At 40.4% G+C, this 21564-nt stretch overlaps 11 protein-coding genes across 11 annotated transcripts; 9 read left to right on the top strand and 2 right to left on the bottom strand.

Moving 5' to 3' along the window:
• Window positions 1-256: 256 nt before the first annotated feature.
• Window positions 257-2854, top strand: GAL4 (galactose-responsive transcription factor GAL4; the record flags this gene model as incomplete). The annotated part of the gene is made up of 1 exon (XM_453627.1): window positions 257-2854. The coding sequence occupies one exon, from the start codon at window positions 257-259 to the stop codon at window positions 2852-2854; it is 2598 nt and encodes an 865-aa protein (XP_453627.1).
• A 475-nt stretch (window positions 2855-3329) lies between these two features.
• KLLA0_D12650g (Zn(II)2Cys6 transcription factor domain-containing protein) lies at window positions 3330-5285 on the top strand (the record flags this gene model as incomplete). Its single annotated transcript, XM_453626.1, has 1 exon — window positions 3330-5285. One exon carries the CDS (start codon window positions 3330-3332, stop codon window positions 5283-5285), a length of 1956 nt encoding a protein of 651 aa, XP_453626.1.
• Window positions 5286-5491: 206 nt separating this feature from the next.
• Window positions 5492-7228, bottom strand: KLLA0_D12628g (uncharacterized protein; the record flags this gene model as incomplete). The annotated part of the gene is made up of 1 exon (XM_453625.1): window positions 5492-7228. The coding sequence occupies one exon, from the start codon at window positions 7226-7228 to the stop codon at window positions 5492-5494; it is 1737 nt and encodes a 578-aa protein (XP_453625.1).
• A 1339-nt stretch (window positions 7229-8567) lies between these two features.
• Window positions 8568-10349, top strand: KLLA0_D12606g (uncharacterized protein; the record flags this gene model as incomplete). Its single annotated transcript, XM_453624.1, has 1 exon — window positions 8568-10349. One exon carries the CDS (start codon window positions 8568-8570, stop codon window positions 10347-10349), a length of 1782 nt encoding a protein of 593 aa, XP_453624.1.
• Window positions 10350-10709: 360 nt separating this feature from the next.
• KLLA0_D12584g (uncharacterized protein) lies at window positions 10710-12833 on the top strand (the record flags this gene model as incomplete). Its single annotated transcript, XM_453623.1, has 1 exon — window positions 10710-12833. The coding sequence occupies one exon, from the start codon at window positions 10710-10712 to the stop codon at window positions 12831-12833; it is 2124 nt and encodes a 707-aa protein (XP_453623.1).
• Window positions 12834-13136: 303 nt separating this feature from the next.
• On the top strand, window positions 13137-13904 carry MRPL24 (mitochondrial 54S ribosomal protein bL28m; the record flags this gene model as incomplete). Its single annotated transcript, XM_453622.1, has 1 exon — window positions 13137-13904. One exon carries the CDS (start codon window positions 13137-13139, stop codon window positions 13902-13904), a length of 768 nt encoding a protein of 255 aa, XP_453622.1.
• A 667-nt stretch (window positions 13905-14571) lies between these two features.
• Window positions 14572-15289, top strand: KLLA0_D12540g (60S ribosomal protein eL36; the record flags this gene model as incomplete). The annotated part of the gene is made up of 2 exons (XM_453621.1): window positions 14572-14587; window positions 15003-15289. 2 exons carry the CDS (start codon window positions 14572-14574, stop codon window positions 15287-15289), a joined length of 303 nt encoding a protein of 100 aa, XP_453621.1.
• Window positions 15290-15672: 383 nt separating this feature from the next.
• Window positions 15673-16344, top strand: KLLA0_D12518g (uncharacterized protein; the record flags this gene model as incomplete). Its single annotated transcript, XM_453620.1, has 1 exon — window positions 15673-16344. One exon carries the CDS (start codon window positions 15673-15675, stop codon window positions 16342-16344), a length of 672 nt encoding a protein of 223 aa, XP_453620.1.
• Window positions 16345-17078: 734 nt separating this feature from the next.
• CDC9 (DNA ligase (ATP) CDC9) lies at window positions 17079-19181 on the top strand (the record flags this gene model as incomplete). Its single annotated transcript, XM_453619.1, has 1 exon — window positions 17079-19181. The coding sequence occupies one exon, from the start codon at window positions 17079-17081 to the stop codon at window positions 19179-19181; it is 2103 nt and encodes a 700-aa protein (XP_453619.1).
• Window positions 19182-19768: 587 nt separating this feature from the next.
• Window positions 19769-20707, top strand: HMX1 (Hmx1p; the record flags this gene model as incomplete). The annotated part of the gene is made up of 1 exon (XM_453618.1): window positions 19769-20707. One exon carries the CDS (start codon window positions 19769-19771, stop codon window positions 20705-20707), a length of 939 nt encoding a protein of 312 aa, XP_453618.1.
• A 213-nt stretch (window positions 20708-20920) lies between these two features.
• QRI5 (mitochondrial 37S ribosomal protein mS38 QRI5) lies at window positions 20921-21265 on the bottom strand (the record flags this gene model as incomplete). Its single annotated transcript, XM_453617.1, has 1 exon — window positions 20921-21265. The coding sequence occupies one exon, from the start codon at window positions 21263-21265 to the stop codon at window positions 20921-20923; it is 345 nt and encodes a 114-aa protein (XP_453617.1).
• Window positions 21266-21564: the final 299 nt, after the last annotated feature.

Below are 21564 nucleotides of genomic sequence, written 5' to 3'. Positions count from 1 at the left end.
TGCTCAATTCAAGTAAGACAATATATAGCGTACCTGCCGTTCTTCCAAGTGAGGGTTTGTTCTGTTGGTTCAGAAATCCCAGGATATTCAGAGTTTTTTAAAGCTTTTCTTAGAGTCAAGGCACTTTTTTACACCAATTGTACTAGTACCCAACTAAACATTAAAAGATCAGCAACCATCCAAATGGTTTACGATTTGACCATTTGAACATCACAGATCTGAACTTTACTCCGACTGATTGTTTTTACTATACGAAATGGGTAGTAGGGCCTCCAATTCGCCTTCTTTTTCAAGTAAGGCGGAAACGTTACTGCCATCGGAGTATAAAAAGAATGCGGTTAAGAAGGAAACAATACGCAATGGCAAGAAAAGGAAATTGCCTGATACAGAATCCTCAGATCCTGAGTTTGCAAGTCGGCGTTTGATAGCTAATGAAACTGGCACTGATGCGGTGAGTAATGGTAACAAAAATGATAGCAATGCCAACAACAACAACAACAACAACAACAAGAAATCAAGTGAAGTAATGCACCAGGCGTGCGATGCTTGCAGGAAGAAGAAGTGGAAATGTTCCAAGACAGTACCGACTTGCACGAACTGTCTGAAATACAATTTAGACTGTGTCTACTCTCCGCAAGTTGTTAGGACTCCGTTGACAAGAGCACATTTAACAGAGATGGAAAATAGGGTTGCAGAGTTGGAACAGTTTTTGAAAGAACTTTTCCCAGTTTGGGATATCGATAGGTTACTTCAGCAAAAAGATACATACAGGATTAGGGAATTGCTTACTATGGGTTCTACAAATACTGTTCCGGGACTTGCATCGAATAATATCGATTCATCGTTAGAACAGCCCGTTGCCTTTGGTACTGCGCAGCCGGCACAATCTTTGTCAACTGATCCAGCAGTACAATCTCAAGCCTATCCAATGCAACCGGTACCGATGACAGAGCTTCAATCTATCACCAATCTTCGACACACGCCATCACTTCTGGATGAACAGCAAATGAACACGATTTCCACGGCAACGCTGCGGAACATGTACTCTTCAGGTAACAATAATAACAACTTGGGTAACATCTCTGGTCTATCACCTGTTACAGAGGCATTCTTCCGTTGGCAGGAAGGTGAAACGTCAATCGATAATAGTTATTTTGGAAAAGGTTCAATTTTGTTTTGGTTGAACCAATTACTATCATCAGAAAAGATCGCTGGCGTTACATCAAAAGTAGGCAATGACATTAACACTAATAATAATAATATAAACCATCAGAAGCTACCTCTAATACTAAACAATAATATTACTCATAATGTGTCGGACATAACCACAACAAGTACATCTTCAAACAAAAGGGCAATGTCTCCTCTTTCTGCCAATGACTCTGTATATCTCGCTAAAAGAGAGACAATATCCGCGTATATCGATGCGTACTTCAAGCACTATCATGCGCTATATCCGTTGGTCAGTAAGGAAATGTTTTTCGCTCAGTATAATGATCAAATTAAACCAGAGAACGTTGAGATATGGCACATCTTACTAAACGCGGTATTAGCTTTGGGTTCATGGTGCTCTAATTCATGTTCAAGTCACCATACTCTCTATTACCAAAACGCATTATCATATTTGTCCACCGCTGTATTGGAAACAGGGTCCACAGATTTAACCATAGCACTCATACTTTTAACGCATTATGTTCAAAAGATGCATAAGCCAAACACTGCATGGAGTCTCATAGGACTTTGTAGCCATATGGCTACATCGTTGGGATTACACCGGGATCTACCAAACTCAACGATACATGATCAGCAACTCCGTAGAGTATTGTGGTGGACTATTTATTGCACGGGATGCGATCTCTCATTAGAGACTGGAAGGCCCTCATTATTGCCCAATCTTCAGGCTATTGATATACCATTACCAGCTTCATCTGCCACTATCAAAGAACCAAGCATATATTCCTCCATCATACAAGAATCCCAATGGTCTCAAATATTGCAACAGAAATTGTCAAATAACTCATATCAGCAAAGTGCAGGTGAATGTCTCTCATGGTTCGATAGTGTTCAAGCATTTTTAGACCACTGGCCTACTCCTAGTACCGAAGCTGAACTCAAAGCCTTAAATGAAACTCAACTAGATTGGCTACCATTAGTGAAGTTCCGGCCATACTGGATGTTCCATTGTTCCCTAATATCACTTTTCTCAGTTTTTTTTGAAGAAGATGCCCCAACCGACAACAACGTCATACGGTGCAAGGAGTTATGCCTTCAACTTTCAAGCAGAAATATATTTAGCGTGGCCACTTTTGTACGGAGCTATGCATTCAACTCACTTTCCTGTTGGTACGCGACACATTATCTTGTTAGAAGCGCATTAGTGCCTCTACATTTCGCATCTCGGATATCTCCACAGCACGCCTTGTGGGAGACAGTTAAAGCGCAATTATTATCAGCCCATGAAGCGATGGGTATATTGTCACAAGAATCTTCCTTGGCCGCTAAATTTGATGGGATATTAACCAAGAATTATTCTGAAATACTACAAAGAGAAGGCATCAACAAAAGCCAACTGATGCCACCACCAACTCCATTGCTACAATCAACCAGTTTCTCGGACCTACTTTCACTGTGGTCAGCAAACGCAGAAGACGCTCCGAGAGTCAGTAATTCCCAGATGCCTCAATCGATCACTATCACGGACTCTTTGCTACAGTCATCAACAACTCAAATGAGACCTCCAACCACATCTGGATGGCCTGATACCAACAACTTCCTGAATCCATCGACCCAACAGCTATTCAACACCACAACAATGGACGATGTGTACAACTATATATTTGATAACGACGAGTAAGAAATCTCTCTTTTCCGTAGTCAATTGGGACAGCATCAATTCATGTATTTACTTTTTGTTCAGTAGCTATCAAATAGCTATCCAACGAGACCACTGGTACGAACAGTGTCCATCATGCACATTGTAGGTAACCAACTCGTGGCCTTAACTACCATCCCCGCAGATTTCTATTTCTCATCGAAATCACATGACTCATTTTGGAGTCGTGATTTCCGTTACCTCGATTAATGGGGTTTTCCTTATCTTATCTCGAACACCTCGATTATCAATGTTCAACATCAAATCTCCGGAAAACCGTTTAACCTTTGACATATTCATATCTGCATCTAAGTGGCTACATACATATATACCTATATAAGTTGCCATTTGAACAATCGATGTGCTGAATTTACTGGTTAGGCACGCTTTCATAGTGTCATGTTCGATAGGGAAGTCGCAGAAAGCCGAAACTGAATATAGATTTCAGTGAGCAGAGATGCCTAAACTTAGGGTAAGATACAGGCAGAGCAAGCTCTTTAAGAATAAATCATCTGCTACTACGTTGGTCGAGAAACGGTCTAGTCGTGGGTGTTTGACTTGTAGGGACAGACATAAGAAATGCGATGAGAAAAAACCGCTTTGCAGTGGTTGTAAGGAAAACTTCCTGCGATGCGTTTGGAGAGACAACGAAGAGGCTCAAGAAGAGCCTCATATGTTTCTGAACTTCCATTTAGATGATTGGAAAGTTCGGGAAAGAGGTAAGAGTATGAAATTGACACTGGCTGTGACACAGAAACGGAATTTTTACAGTTTAACTCTGCGGAAGAATGTTCTTGCCAAATTTAACGAGGAACTGGGGCATCTGGAAGAACTGAAAAGATTCCCTACGGCTAAACAACTAGAAGCATCTGAACTTGAACCGGAAAGTACCGCTGAACTGGCATGTGCTAGTTTACCTTTCTTAGACGAATGTACCATATGGTTGTCGAGACAAGTGACACCTCATTTGACAGATTCGTTAACCATCTCTAATTCGTCGATTGAAAGGGCAATTGAGAAAGCTGAACAAGGAAAGCTAAGTGATGATTCATTAAAGACTCGTTCTTTTTACAACTATCTATTTGACGATTCACATCCGATGGCGCAAAAGTTCGAATCTATTTTACAATGCTTAAATAAAGGCGAGTTTGATATAATTCCGAAACACTGTACTGACGAATTGTTTTTGCTTTACGTTTCCGTAAAGCACTGGTTGGTCAGTTTGGGTCCACAAGAAACACACCCGTTGTTAACCACACAGGCTACATTCACGAAAAACTTTGAAGATAATACTGTTCTGAAAGAAGTGTTCCTATGCTGTGGAGCTACTTTCATGGAGTACTATGATTCGGAGACGTTCTCTACTCTCTCAACAGATTTGTATCAGAGCTCTCTAACACTTATCAAAAAGTTTCTGGAAGATAATCCTGACGAAAACGATAAACCATGGTTACTTGCATCTTATCAGTTACTATGCCTTCGTAATAAGACTGCTATAAATTCGACAGTAAATGACTGTGTGTCATGTCTAACAAGCTCTTATCAAATTATCAAATCACCTTACTACTTATCCAAGATCAAATCCATCTCGACTACCGGTGAAAGATACGTGGAAGAATTAGTGCTAGAGATGGAGCACGATACGTCGATACAAAAACCAGAACTAGAGCCACATGATAGAATGTTTTTGGAAAGTTTCATATATAATTATTCTGTCGCTATATTATGGGCTATCGATATATCAAAGCTTCCGAACCCCTACAGCGTGTACGAGGTGCTGGGGAATTCTTTGAAATGTTTCATATACCAATGCGATGTAAGATGGATGAACAATCCGATTTTTGGAGCTGCATCGGAGGCTTTCGAGATATTGGCCAAAGCATCATATATTGCAAGATTGCCAATGCCTTTAGATAAGGAAAGTATCTGGTTTAAGAGAGCAATGCAGTTGCAGAAACAAGCATACTATCACACGCCAAGCATACTACCGAGTGCTGACCAGACTTCTCTAGAGGAGAAGGTTTATCAAAACTGTAAAACAAATTTACTTGTGGGAGAAGTTGTTGCCAAGACATCCTTTCTACTAATCTCCAAAGTTATTCAATACAAAGAATTTGACCTTTTATCATACCAAAACACAGTTTCTGAGATAGTTGATAACATGGAAAAAATACCAAAGAAAGACTTCATTTGGGGACTCCTTACATGGTCTGTCATCGTCTGCGGAATATTCACTGTAGACACGGAAAATCAAAAGAAGATATTATCATATCTTGACTACATTAGAGACAAATTCCACATGTTGCCATTATTTAACTCGAAACTATTTCTTTTTAAGACATGGGAGTTACCGTTAGCTGATAGGTCAGATGTTCTCTTTGATAGAGAAAATCTTACCTGGGTCAATGCTTAAGCAATTGCAGTTTAGTATACATTTTATGATAAGTTCTTTATTTTAAGTAACAATTACAATACACGGACATACTTTAAGCCAAAACTACGAAAGATCAAGCAAAATGATAATTTCAATAATAGTTATAAGGATATTTATTATGTTTTACAGAATGCTCATCATGTTGACGGCAAACTTAGATACATATATAGTAGACTAAACTGAGTTCACTGTCTTCCAACACCAAGTGCCTTGGTGATTTTCTTCACTGCAGCAACGACGTTTTCGTCGTCGTATCTCTTACCAGTTAATTGTAGACCAACTGGCGCATTAATGAATTGGGAAGCATCATACCTCAAAGATCCGTTAGTGTTGTACCAAACCTTTTTCTCGTACTCATTTGATAAAAGAGAACCTTCATCAACGTGCGAATCCAATTCAACATCATGACTAACGCCAGAGGGGAAGATGACATTTGGATAATCGAACAAGTTCCAGAAAGAAGTATAACCCCAGTAGAAACTCTCAGCAGGAATTTCAGCGGGGCTGACGTTGGTTGGTGACAAGATAAAATCCAAGCCCAAACTTGAAGAGGTCTTTTTAAAGAATTCTTCAAAGATTCTCTGTTGATTGACATCTCTTACGTGGTTATGTTGTCTGTTTTCGAAAGCGCTTAACGGTTTACCACCACCAAACTTGAAATAATGTTCTGTTAATGGTAAAATCGGTTCACCACTCTTTTCAGTCAAGGACAATTGGCCCTTGTTACCGTCAATCGTATAGAGGACCAAGTTGGTAGTATAAATATCTAACATTTCTTGTTCAGAGAACCAGTATGGAGCCAGGTCGACAATTTCAAACGTATCAGAGTGCTTTGCCAATTGTTCGGCAGCAGTCTTCATACCTCTTACGATGGCAGGGTATGGCGTTACAAGGTTATCAGTATATAGGACACCGACCTTGATCTTCTGAGGCAGTTCAGCTTCTCTCCAAGGAATAGGGATACTAGTAGTATCAGATTCCCAAGGCTTACCGTCATTAATGTAATGTTTCATAAAGTAATCCAGCTCTTCAATAGATCTAGCTAACGGGCCAATCGTTGGAACAATACTTTCTTGACCGCCAGAACTTGGAGTGACGTCTAACAACGAGACTCTTTTAACAGTTGGTCTCATACCACAGATACCAGCAAATGCGGCGGGACACCTAATAGAACCACCGATATCGGTACCAATACCAATGACAGAGCCGTGCATACCAATAGCGGCAGATTCACCGCCAGAGGATCCACCAGGGGACAATTTGGTAGAACGAGGATTTCTAGTTCTTCCAGTAATTATGTTCCAAGTGTCTAGGTGCATAATAGTTTGAGGCTGAGCTGTTCTCACATGGTATAGCGCACCTTGCTTGTCGAAAATGTCAACGGTCAAAGCATGTTTAGGCGTAACTGATGACAATAGAGAAACGTAAGATGCATGAGTGATCTCACCCTTGAAACTTAAATGCTCCTTTAAGGAGATTGGGATACCATGCATTGGACCAACAAGTTTGCCGTTTTCCTTTAGATAGACATCTAACTTTGCAGCTTTGTCCAGGGCGTTTGGAATCAAAAACTGCATGATACAGTTGGTTGTTAATTGGGCAATGATCGCTGACTTTATAAACGCATTGGCAATCTCGACAGCAGTCAAGGAACCATCCAATTGTTTGGACAATAGATCGTTGATTGTGTAGTCGTTGACAATTTTCAGCTCAGAGGCATCTAACAATTGACCTAAATATTGTCTTGGATCGATGGATTGGGAATCCAATTCAGCATCAGATGGAATAGTAGAAATACATTTCACGTAAAACTCTGGATCATATGATTTCATTTGTTCGACCTTTTCAGCATTGTATTTCTCAATTAAAGGTTTGAACTGCTGAAAAGCTTGTTCATTAGTTGGTGCGATTTCAATAGTCATTATGATATTTCGGTGTGGTAGTATATGTAGAAGTACCTAATGTGATACAGTGTATCTGTTTGACTTCGATATGTTACATTCATATAATTGACCAAGTTGATAAAAAAAATTGCAGACAATACAAACGATGTTAAACGCTCTTTGGTCCTTATTTATATGATGATATTACCAAACCTTAGCAACAACCTCCCTTAAATCCTACGGAACTTAAAAAAGTCAGTAGCTACCGCTTGGTTCTTCTTCTTCTTTCATCTCCATTGGAAAGATCTCCGCTGAAATGGCCACCATTCCTAACTCCTGAGCATTATGTTCATCGCGTATGATTTGGAACAAACCAATCATCGATTACTTGATCCTCTCCCAAAAGCTACCACATCTACGATGTAGAATATGATTTGGGTTATGACCGGAGAGTCAGAAATCTGGATCATCATCTATGAAACTAAGTTTAATCTTCATAATCGAGGTGTATTTCATAAAAAATTAGGGGACTAGTTCTTGGTTTGGGGTTGAATCTGCCAGCCTACCAGGGGTATGTTCCGCATTAATCGCGGTCCAGCGAGAAGCAACATTACTCAGCTAAGCACCGTTCTGTCTCTTTCCTTAATCGAGGTGACAATGCGTTGATAGTTTTATCAATGGTTTCCCGATTAGGAATATTTTACTATCTCTATCTGTTATCTCGAAAAGGTTTAATCGAGGTTTGCGTTAAAGATGATTAAAAAATGATAGATTCGAGTCACCTCGAATGAAAATATGCATAGCATTACTTGGTTCGTGTCAGAAGCTTTGGTATCTTGTTGATACGGTACTGACAAATAGGGATGGTTACTTGGGTATAAGGACGTAACCTTGTTAGTTGCTGTCAAGAATGATTCTTTTAATCGGTGTGCAACGCGATCTTTGTTTATAACTGATCCCCGATTTTGTTACACTATGCCAAACACGATTATAATTCACCACATCAAGATCAACGTATTAACAAATACATGGATTAGAAGTTGAATACTTGGTGATCTCCACTATTTTGATTAAGAAAAGAATATTGAATCTTTCGATAACGGTGAACTTTTATTGTTAATCACATTTGTTGAAACAGAAAACCAAGGGAACACGAACAATAAACAAGGTTGTTCTAAATTTGATAAGATTACAGCCATTCGTTTTGATTATTCTTTACTAGTGTTCTTTTTTTTTGGAATACTTAAACCCTTGCCAAAGTTAACAAACTGCCTTTGATATACTTTGCCTTTGAATAGGATCTGTTAATGCCAATCTCATAGATCACAACAGCTCAAGGAAGAATAATACCTTACTATCTAGCAAAAAAAAATACAACATGTCTAAAGAGAAGGAATTTGATTCTCATGGTGGCATTGACTTCGAAGCCGTGCCTGGTAATGTCCATTTAGTTGATGGACATGATAAAAGTGACAAAAATGCGAAGATTGTCTTGGTGCCAACCCCATCTGACGATCCAGACGACCCATTAAACTGGGAAATGAAAAGGAAGCTCCTTGCGTTGTCATGCTCATTGGTGTACACATTAGGTGTCGGTGTTCCTACTGCTGCTATCTATTCGGTATTGAACGATGTTTCCATTCAAACCGGTATCTCATTAAGTCAATTGAACAACGCTACTGGTTATCTTTTCTTGTTTCTCGGTATCGGTTGTTTTGTTTTCCAACCTTTGGCGTTGCAATACGGTAAGAGGCCTGTTTATGTGTTCACTATGCTTGCTACTGCTTTGATTTGCGTTTGGCCTCCATATACCAAAAGCAAAGGTGAATGGATCGGCTCTAAAGTTGTACAAGGGTTCTTTGGTGCTGCCATTGAGTCGTTGCCAGAAATTACTGTCAGTGACTTATTCTTTGAACATCAAAGATCTTCGGGTCTAGCAACATACGGTGTAACACTACTCTTTGCTAGTTATATCGCACCATGTATCGCTGGTTTCATTTCTGATGGACAATCGTGGGAATGGGTCATGTGGTGGTGTGCCATTTTTGCTGCTGTTTGTACCGTGTTTCTATTCTTCTTCATGGAAGAGACTAATTACGATCGTAAACTAAAGATCGATTCCAGAACTGGCCAACCGATCACAATGGACCGCCACGATGGCACTGTCGTTTCAAATGTATTTTCAGCTACAGCCAACATCGACACTTTGTTGAATAAAGAAAATAATCATATCAACGTGGATGAAACCAGCTCAGATAGCGTCGGTGGTGTCACTGGTGATGTACCCGACGTTTTGCACTCAGTGTTAAGTGCTGAAAACTCAAATATCATGAACCAATTGAGCCGAGTTGAAGTTGTGGACGGAGCGACCGTGCAACAGAGAAAATCGACTAAAACGTTCTGGAGTAAACTCTCCATGACAAGTGGTGCAAAGGAAAAATTCCTACTACATCATTACTTCATGGCACCATTTTATTTATTCGGTTTACCTGGTATCTTATGGGCAGGTTTCTTCTACGGTCAATCCCTAATTTGGTTCAATGTTTTAAACGCAACTGAGGTCCTTATCTTAGCTGCTCCTCCATACAACTTTTCCAGTACGGCTTGTGGTCTTGCTTACTTCTCTCCATTGATCTTCTCTTTCATTGTCTTTTTCCTAGTCGGTACTTTCTCCGATTGGTTGAAGGTCCGTATTGCCAGATATCGTGGTGGTCTCAGTTTGCCAGAAGACAGATTGTACACCGTTATAATCTACTGTTTCATTGGTGTCGCTGCGTGTATTCTATGGGGCGTCGGTGCTTACTATGAAATCCACTGGTTTGGTTTGGTGTTTGGTCTTGGAATGTTAGGTGGTTGTTCAATGTTTGGTATCACCATTTCCACGACATATGCTATTGACTGTTACAAGGAATTGGATACTGAAGCGATGGTCGTGGTTATCATCATCAGAAATGTCATGTCCTTTGCTGTTTCCTTTGGTATCACCAAATGGATTGAAAACCTTGGTTTGAAAAACGCATTTATCAGTGCCGCTTTCATTCTCTTAGCATGTAACTTGACATTTGTTGGAATGGTAATTTGGGGTCCGGGCCTCAGAAACAGAACTAAACATTACTACTGGTCTTTAGTTAAGAAGTATAGAGACTTGGGTATGCACTAATATATCACTAATCTTGGTCTTTTCTTTAAGCACTATTTAACCCTCTAAATATTTAGACATATATCCACCAATGCTATATTTTGTTTCTCTGAGTATACTAACGCCAACACGTTGTATATTAGGTGAATCATCCATTCCTATTATAAGCAATACGGCTTCGCTTTAACTGACACTCGAACATTCCAGTCGCGCGTCTGTTTATAAAATTACCCGGCCAGCCGTTTCAGGCTATTCTCTCGAACAAGATTGAAATATTGACCATTGTATAATTGTTTAAAGCCCATCAACCCTATGTTACCTTGAAGGAAAGTAGCACGAAACCTCTTGAAACACTATAAGCGGGCTGAATACTGTTCAGATATGACAGATCAGGTAGAAACTAAAGATGATGTTAAATCTACGGCATCAAATGATGCGGAATTGCCATTAGATGAGTCCGAGAATGTTGAGCCATCAGGGGACAAAATAGAAATAGAAACAGAACAGCCGGATGTAGCAGACGCACCTGCTAATGACGGTGCTCCCAGTGCTAATGAAATAAAGGAGACTGATGTCAGTTTTGCTGCTACGGAAAAGAAGAATAATGAAGATTCTCCTCCTATCACTGGTGCTATTGAGGTGAAGGAAGAAGTTGCAGATGAACCAGTGGATAGTTCAACGGTAGAAAGTGAAGCACCAGATACAGTGGAGGTTGTTAATAATGAAACCGAACCAATTGATACTGATAAGGATAGTTTATCTAATGAGAGTGTGATAAAATCCAAGCAAGAGATTTTAGAACAGAAGATTGAGTCATTCAATAACGAAACTAAGCCACCACATTTACCTCCAAGGGACCACATTGCGGGAGAGAAACCACCACTTCCTTCAAGATCTCATGTGGCAACGTCTTTATCTGGACCTGTACATTTCGTACCTCCACCATTGTCCGAGGAAATGAAGTCTCCCAAGTTTCGTGCTCATTTTAATCAGCATAAACGTTCCGACAGCAGTGATTTCGATTTGATATTGAACAGATTCATTCAAAACGAAACCGAATTGGAACTAAGAGATGACAAAGAGCGTGAGCATGCAAAAGAAGGTACCAAGACACTAAGAGAAGAATATGATAGCTTACTAGATCATGCGGACAAAGAATTGGTACAATACGATTGGCCATTCTGGAGTAAGCTGGTTCATAATTTTAGCGATATAGTCAAGGATGACTCAAAGAAATTAGAAACTGAAGTAGGGAAAGGTATCCCAACTCAAGTCCGTGGTATTATATGGCAGCTACTAACCAGTTCAAATTACAAGGAGATGGAGGAGTTATACTGTTCCTTACTTCTATTGGAGTCACCGCATGAAAAGGCAATCAAAAGAGATTTATCTAGAACGAAGTTCATCCCAGAAGGTAAGACAGATTCTTTATTCAGCGTGCTCAAGGCTTACTCTCTTTATGACCCACCAGTTGGTTACACACAGGGCATGGGTTTTATTGCTACTACTTTAATATTGAACTGTGAAGAAGAATGGCAAGCGTTTTCTCTATTAACGAAACTCATGAAAGTATACGGATTAAGGGATTTATTCTTGCCGGGAATGCCTGGCCTGATGTTGAAATTGTACCAATTTGATACACTTTTGGAGGAAAATGATCCTCAATTGTATAACCATTTGATCAGGCAGGGAATAAGATCTACAATGTTTGCAACTCAATGGTTCCTGACGATGTTCGCATACAAATTTCCCCTTGAATTCGTTCTCAGAATCATGGATATTGTCATACTTGAAGGTATCGAATCGATGCTAAAATTCAGTTTAACGTTGATGTTAAAGAACAGTCGTAATTTGATCATTCTCAGTTTCGATTCTCTCTTAGACTTCTTGAAGGAGGACCTTTTCCAACACTATGCTTCTAAGGAGAACCCAGAAGAGTACGATATTGATAGATTCATCTCTGATTCGTTGGAAATCAAATTAACTCCATTGCAATTGGAGCGTTACGTGAAAGAGTACGATGAGATTCACAAGTTGGAAACGGAAAAGGAACAACAATATGAGGAACAAAGAATTAAAAACAGACAGCTTCAAAAAGAGTTGAAGAAATTAGAAAATGACTATTCGCTATTAAACAGAGAGCATATCACTATTGCCAATGAACTAATTGAAAACAGACTTCGGATGGAAACTCTTCAGGACGAAAATAAGGATTTATTACTAGAGATAGAAGATTTGAAGAAACAACTGGAACGTGAACTTTATAAACAAACGTTACCTAATCCAGATGCTGAAATTCCCACAGATTTGAAAGCAGATTTGAATAGAACAATGGAAAGAAATCTGGAAGTTATGGACGAAAATCAAGAGCTCAGAACACGCCTTGACGAATTAGAAAAAGAGAACTATGAATTACGCACAGGTAAGACTTGGACCAAAGATGCCACCAATCCAAAGGGAAATCGTCTCGGGAATTGGGCTTTCAAATCACCATGGAAGAAATGAGAAAAATTGCAACAGGGACCTCATTCACAATATCCATCCAGCCGTACATATATACATACCCTTCATACATACATGATACCGCCAACCATTACGCAGAGGTGTATTCTAATCATAAATTTCCTTATGCTTTACCATTCTCGCTGTATACGGTTTTGATCTTTCCAAAGCTTATTCAAAATTTTAGAAAATAACGACTTGATACATGCACTAAGGTGAAGAGAAGGAGCTTGAACCTAGTATGAAGCTAGTTGGTCTAAGAGTCTCTGTACGTTCACCAATAAGCACGGAGATCGTTCATCTGGAATGAAGTTTTTTCCAAGTTCCCAAAGAGGGTTTTCCACTCTTAGCCACCTCCTCAGAGAATGGAGATTAGTTGAAAGCAGACAGATCCCAACTCCAAAGACGTATCAAGTCGGCGACAGCAAGCCATTATATATCCCAAAGGAGAAGAAGGAATTCCCTGATTATCCATACGGAGAATCTCCAATTTACAAACAGAGTAACAAAGGTTTATACGGTGCGTCTTTCATCCAATTCGGTAATAACATCGCTGAATCGAAGACAAAAACCAGGAGATCATGGAGTCCAAACGTTATTAGAAAAGGACTATGGAGTGAGACTTTGAACAGAAAGATTAGTATTAAGATGACAGCAAAAGTTTTAAGAACAATTACCAAGGAAGGTGGTATTGACAACTATTTGACTAAGGAAAAGGCCGCCAGAATTAAGGAATTGGGACCTACTGGTTGGAAACTCCGTTACAGACTACTGAACTCTAAGGAAAAAGCTGCCAATCCTGTACATAAGGACGCTGAGACTGTCACAGATGCCAATGGCAACGAAGTCACCGTATTGTACAAAGTTGTTGTCGATGGAGAACCATTGAGAATTACTGCTGGTAAGCGTAAACTATTGCATACCCTTTTCCCATTGGAAAAGATGGAACACAAAGCGGATGGATTAGATCTATCGTTTAAGAAATTCATGGACCAATTTGCTACCCGTGACGTGGCAGACATCGTATCGAGATTAAAGGCCTTGAATTTCGATTTGAGTACGATTACTGTATGAGAACTGAATAGATTTTGTTCCAATTTTATATAAAAGCTTGTAAACAATGAGAAAATAGATTCTACCATGAGCTGGGAGGATGCTTGAAGACTATGCGTTAGTTGTCCGACTGACCGATGCAAGAGTTAATCACCCACTGTTCAATTGAATTGAACGGTGTGCATGTGACTGTTGCACCCAGACATTATTGACTGTTGCACCCATACATACTCAATTTCTGCTGAAAATGAGAATGTTTCCATACTAGGAAATTATTTTCTCATGTCCACCAAATCCGCTGAGCTGACGGTAGGATGCACAGACACATCCCATCCGTCTTCGTTGCTTGCTTCGAGCTGGGCAGGGCCTGTCCCGTTTCCTCCCTAAGCTGGACTGCCCGGTCTGGGCCTGGACATTCCACCAAACTGGCCGCTGGACTGCCCACTTAGACCCCAGGCTAGGCATCTCATGGTTTCCATTCACTTCCCATACCCTCCCAAACACTCCTCCGGGTAATCATCCTCTGGAACTTCTATACTGCTACAGCTTTTCACAATTTTTCAAAGTATTATAAAAATTTTCTGACGATTAGAGCATCAATATATACACTGTTAATAGATATATGGTAGTGTTACAGCTTGTTTAATCTGTTGTTTTAATACCATCACGAACGACAAAGAGTAACAAAATGGCCGTTAAGTCAGGTATGTGATTTGAATGAATGAATGAACGAAGAAACTAGCGAACGAACGAATATTTTGAGGGAGATATCAGTAACAAAGGACCTAGAATTGGAATAAGACCGTATAACCAAATGAATCAAACGAGGAACAGTAATATATTGTGGGAATACATTGCACTGAGGAAAGAATTATTGAAAGTGAGATGAGTGACATAATTATGATTGCAGCACAGATATCGATGATTATAAAAGTGTAGACATGATTCATGGTAAGACAGTGCACGTATTTGGTGCACCGCCCCTCTCTCAAAAGAAGACAACGTAGTTTGGAACCTCTGTTTATCTAAAAGGACCATGATTTACTAACATTTTCGTATATTTATATGTCTATTGACAACTTAAGGTTGTTAATACCCATACTTATAACTGTCTTACAGGTATTGCTGTTGGTTTGAACAAAGGTAAGAAGGTCAACCAATTGACCCCAGCCCCAAAGATTTCTTACAGAAAGGGTGCTGCTTCCCAAAGAACCACTTTCGTCAGATCTATCGTTAAGGAAGTCGCTTCTTTGGCTCCATACGAAAGAAGATTGATCGAATTGATCAGAAACGCTGGTGAAAAGAGAGCTAGAAAGGTCGCAAAGAAGAGATTGGGAACTTTCGGTAGAGCTAAGGCTAAGGTTGAAGAAATGAACGAAATCATTACCGCTTCTCGTCGTCATTAAAAAGACTGTTTTGCCCTAAACACAGAATAGTAAACTGCGTACACCGCCTACAGTGGAGACTTCATTAGATTATTTGTTGATACTCGTACCCTCATCGTGATAGAGTTAGCACTGTGCATATGGTGTGTGTTGTACGTGTGTTTATTATCTAAACAGGTTTATTTTATGTACAATCTTTAAAACTCATCTTTAATATCAGATATAACACGTTCAGATAGGACAGATTGTCGTCACAACTGAAATAAATCGGACATATTCTACTGTAAACGACCTTGTCGGTATAGACGTCTATGTGGGGGTCTCGCGCGCCTGATTATTTAAGGCTAAATCCCGGAATTTATCACTAAGAAAGATCTACAACATGATACTTTGAACCTTACTATATGGCAACCAAAAAAAAAAAAGGATATAGAGTGAAACAAGTTACAAAGACAGTACAAGGCATCTGCCGCCGACCAATTGCCTCCCAACTATTGAAAATGCTGCGCATACTAAAGAAGTATACCACATCAAATGGGCCCAGGTTCATTCCTCAGCCGTTGTTCAACGGTTCTACTCCTCCCGCTCCATTTACACAATCCGTTCAGTCATCCCTAAGCAGAAAACCGTTCTTAGAAATCGGAATAATCATCAGTCTTGGAGCACTATCATACTTCGCCATCGATAACTACAACGAACGAATGAAGCTGGAATCGAAGCTAAACAACCAGGTCATCAAGTCCCAGCAGATGCAAGAGGTTTACTTGAAACAGATGAACGCTCAAAGGAAGAAAAGAGAACTACAGATCTTGAACGAAAGGAAAAGCGGACTGCAAAGACAAATGAAGATGGCATTGCACATTGCCATGCTCAGAAAACAGTTGGTAGATTTAGACCAAGAACCTGTATCGATAGAGACAATCCAACAGGAATACACTAAATCCATAAAGATGGAAAACAGCATAAGTAACGTTAGTGGAACTGCCTTGTGGATCACAGACGATTCAACTTACAAAGCATACTTGCCCAACGCAAGAGAGTACGATGTGTCAATTGATGATTTCAGGAAGGGATGAGATAGCGAAGCAACCTATTCCTCTCGATAATATGTATAGCAGTGCCAGCCCTAATGAATTGGATACTGGAGTGTTACCCTGACTCAAAATCAGTACTATATAAATACAAAATTTCAGCTTAATCCATCCGACATGAACCACTAGTCATCACTCTATTAAGATTAGCAGTTGAGATAGACTTTATTTTATTCATAGATGCATTTACATGCTTAAAAGGCCAACAATGTTTTTAATTTATTGACACCCAGAGTCACGGCACTACCTTTTCTTCTATGGTTGTGACAAACAGGTCAATCTGCCAAGTTTTCCTGTTAACGTGCTCGCGGTAGTCATAGAAGAACTATCTCTGTCTTTTCAGAGATGAGCTGTATGGGGCTCTCATTTGTTTCGGCCTTTTATGTCGTGTCTGATCTTCGTCTCTGTGATTTGGCTATGCGGTTTGAAATGTACATTTTAATACTCTTTTACTTAATATCTTGCTTCATTGTATTTGTAAATAGGCAATAGTAGCGGTCCATCTAACTTAAGTAAACTTTTATTGTTTCAATAGCAAGTAAGTTATTGTGACTCTGACTTGAGGTTAGGGTGGTGATGCCCTGTGATACTTCCCGTGTATTAGTACGATGTATAAATTTTTGAAGTCTTAACATTTACGCGACTTGAAGATTATTCCAATTAGAACATCATCAGAAAAGCAAACAAGGATTGGAGAGAGAAGTTAACATATCTACTGTATGTTTCGACTTCCGATAATTAGAAATTGGATAGTTCAGAGACCAGTTACGTTTAAAGTACCATCGCAGCAAATGTCGACGAAACGTAGTAAGCAATTGACTTTAGATGGGTTTTTGCGACCAAATAAGAAACAAAAGGTCGATGAGGAAGGTGATTCAGCCATGCCTGATGAAACTGCGGCGGCTCCTCCAGTGAAGTCGGAATCATCGTTATCTAATATCACTCCGCCAAAGAGTAGAGGAGAAACTCTTACTCCTGTTCCTAGCAAGCTTAAATTCCATTCCAATATCCCATTTGCTGAGCTATGTGATACTTTCCAGGCCATTGAAGTTACCTCATCTAGACTAGCAATCACTGCTATCTGTTCCAAATTTCTATATTCTGTATTAGAAAGGGATCCTGAATCATTAGTTCCGATTACTTACCTTTTCATCCATAAATTAGGGCCCGATTATGAACCGGGACTCGAATTAGGGTTGGGTGAATCGTTATTGATCAAGACCATCAGTGAGGCATGTGGGAAGTCGATACAACAGATCAGAAACAAGTACCGTGAGATTGGTGATTTGGGAGAAATCGCGATGCAAGCAAGAAACGTACAACCTACAATGTTTAAACCAAAACCCTTAACAGTGGGGGAAGTATTCAACAATTTGGTATCGATTGCTAAATCGAACGGTAAGGACTCTCAATCTAGGAAAGGGTCGTTGATCAAGAAGATGTTAACTGCGTGCAAAGGTTACGAGGCCAAATTCTTGATCAGGTCACTCGAATCCAAGCTTAGAATCGGATTGGCAGAGAAAACTGTCTTGATATCAGTCAGTAAGGCAATTCTAACCCATGAGCATAACGGGCAAGAGCCGAGCACGGAGATGGTCGAACAAGCAGAGTCATTGATCCGTGATGCATTCTGTCAAGTTCCCAACTACGAAATGATCATCAATGTTGCGTTACAGTACGGAATCATGAATTTGAACCAACATATCAAATTGAGGCCGGGGATTCCCTTACAACCGATGCTTGCGAAACCCACAAAATCAATCAGCGAGGTGTTGGACAGGTTCCAGGGCACTAAGTTTACCTGTGAGTACAAATATGACGGTGAAAGAGCACAAGTGCATTTGTGTAGGGATGGATCTATGAAGATTTATTCACGTAACGGAGAAGACATGACAGAAAGGTACCCCGAGATCGATGTAAAGCATTATGTTAAAGATTTGGGCGCCACGAAATCGTTCATTGTAGATAGCGAAGCGGTCGCGTGGGATCAAGAACAGGGCAAGATTCTTCCATTCCAAGTACTAAGTACAAGGAAGCGTAAGGGAGTAGAATTGAAAGACGTGAAGGTACGTGTATGTCTTTATGCTTTCGATATACTATGTCTAAACGACGAACCCTTGATTAACAAGTCGTTCCATGAAAGACGTCAGATATTACTAGACACGTTCAACGGAACCCAAGGTCAATTCGATTTTGCGAACGAACTAACAACCACTAATTTCGATGAACTACAGAAGTATCTAGACCAATCCGTGAAAGACTCATGCGAGGGCCTCATGGTCAAGATGTTAGAAGGAGAGGAGTCCCATTACGAACCCAGTAAGAGATCGAGAAACTGGTTAAAATTGAAGAAGGATTACTTGGAAGGTGTCGGGGACTCCCTAGACCTAGTGGTCCTTGGAGCCTACTATGGACGCGGGAAAAGAACAGGCACCTACGGTGGATTCCTCTTGGGCTGCTACAACTTGGATTCAGAGGAATTCGAAACATGTTGCAAGATAGGAACAGGCTTCAGCGATGAGATGTTACAAGATTTGTATACCAAATTGAAGGACACCACAGTAGAACACCCGAGCACAAACGTGATATACGATTCATCTGCCCCAGCAGATGTATGGTTTGAACCCAGCATGTTGTTCGAGGTCCTGACTGCGGATCTCTCGCTTTCACCGGTGTACAAAGCCGGTTTTGAAGCCTTCGGTAAGGGAATATCGCTACGCTTTCCCAGGTTCGTAAGAATAAGAGACGATAAAAATGTCACTGACGCAACCTCATCCGATCAAGTGATAGAGTTTTACGAGTCACAGGCCCATATGAAATAGGGATACCCGACGTAAACATACATACAATATACACACACCTAGTTTACTCCAATTTTCATGTAGTCCAACAGACTACATGGACTGAATCTAACTACTGACTGTCAAGTACAAGATGATCATCGTCCTGGGTGTTCCTGACCGGAAACCAGGGGTGCAACTGGGTGCGTATGGAACCTAGTGGCAGCCTAAGGCACAGGAGACCTGGATATGTGGATGTATGATCAAAGATGAGTCTTGGTCTGGCCTTCTTCCAGAAACGGCTGTGCTGGAAACCCATTTTTCGCACCGTGTTTGCCACACCCGAAAATGCTCGGTGCGGTGCGGACAGTGTGCACGTGACCCACCGGGCTTTATCGGTGCCAAGGGTCTGCAAGTGAGGTGTCTCGAACGCCCGAAACGATACTTAAAATAAGGTGTCGATGTCTTGGCTCACTCCGTTTGGAAACAGCAGTTTTATATATAATGGGTGGGAACTGATTGTACAAGGTAGTTAATTTGGTGGATTATCTCTCTCATATCTTACACTGTGTATTATCTTAATAGAGTCGAATCTAGCAATTAAACAACCAACATTATCAAATATCAAGATGTCAGTTGAACACGCTACTACAATTCCATCGCCTACAGATGTTGGTGCTTTAGCCAACAGAATTAATTTCCAAACCCGTGATATGCACAATAAGATCAATGCTTATATGAGTATGAAGATGGCCTTTGCCATGAGACACGGGTTCATATACAGACAAGGTATCGTTGCCTACTATTACGTATTCCATGCCATTGAACAAGAAATCGACCGTTTGCTGGAACATCCAGTAACGGTACAGGACGAAAAGGTGAAAGGGATCTTGCAGCAGTTCTGGTGCGAGGAGTTCCGTCGTTCTGATAAGCTAGTGTTGGATTTGCAAGTCTTGTACAACGATGAGTATCCAGGCAGCGAGCAGTTGCAAGAGTTCTTGGATGGGTTCCAGTTACCTGCCAAGTTGCAAGAGTTTGTCGATGAGATCCATTCCAACGTACAGAAGGAGCCTCATACGATTCTTGCGTACTGCCATGTGCTATATTTGGCACTTTTCGCTGGTGGTAGGGTCATGAAGTCGAATTTGTACCGTCACATTGGTCTTTTCCCCAAATTCGGACATTTGTCACCTAAGGAATTGGTGAGAAGAGCGACAAATTTCTTCACTTTCAGTGAAGAAGGTGTGGATGACGAGAACAGACTACGTTGGCAATACAAGAAGGGGTACGAGCTTGCTACGAGGACTGAATTGACCGAGGCTGAGAAGCTACGTATTATCGAGGTGTCGCAGACGATTTTCCAAAGGAACATGGAAGTCGTTGCTGAAATTGGTGAAATTAACAGAGCTGAGTTGATGGGTAAGTTCTCATACAAGCTGATCTCGTTCCTGTCAGAGGAATGGAAGTACTCTGAAAAGTTGACACCAGAGGTGAAAAAACTCATCGTTTTTGCATTGATCGTCTTCAATATGGTATTCGTGTATACCATTCTTCGTCGTCTAATTTGAGACAAAAAAATAGGCTCTGGAAGCATTATAACATTCTAAATAAACACACGTACACGCACACACCTACATAACATACACACTTAATATAAGCTGGCTTAAAAAAGATGTTTTTCTTGTATTTCATTATGGTCTGGATTAGATGATATTTACAGATTATAAATCTTGTAACGTATATATATACATGATGGATTGCCCGGAGAAAGGGAGATGTGATCATCCCTGGCTCTGCTTTCTCTTCTCGGCCTTTTGTCTCTTTCTTCTCTTTCTAAGCTTATGCTTCTTCATCTTGGTCCTCCTTTTCCTCATCACACTGTCCATTCTGTACTCTTCTTGTTTCTTGATTAGATCCGTGATACTGACGATAGGCTCAGTCATATGATTATTTTCCTGTACTGGGAGTCCTAGAGACCCAGTTGGAATGCCAGCAGTCATACCAATGGGCATGCCCATTGGCATGCCCATTGGCACTGCCATCTGAGTGTTGCAGCATGCAACACTCAGACATCTCAACGAACCCGAAATGGGACTCGTTAGTCTTGTCGTTATGCTTCTCAACATGTCCGTTTGCCACACTCTCCTCGAGTTGTAATTGTCTTGATAAACAAGGTTCCCTGAAAACAGTACCTTCACACAGGTAGAGACTCGCTAACCCTCTTATATATTAGTCTCACACCTCTTACTCTTCAAGGTCTGTATCAGTCTTCTCATGTTGAAGACTGAAAAATTTTGGGCCTTATGGATAGTGCCCGGGTAACCTCATGAAATTTTTCAATTGGTGATGATGTTTAAAGATTGGAAAACCGAATATCATATGAACTGATATGATGAGACATGAGATGTGGATGCAGTTCAGAAGG

Source organism: Kluyveromyces lactis, assembly GCF_000002515.2.
Source record: "Kluyveromyces lactis strain NRRL Y-1140 chromosome D complete sequence".
Taxonomy (NCBI): domain Eukaryota; kingdom Fungi; phylum Ascomycota; class Saccharomycetes; order Saccharomycetales; family Saccharomycetaceae; genus Kluyveromyces; species Kluyveromyces lactis.
This window is presented reverse-complemented; position numbering and strand designations above follow the sequence as displayed.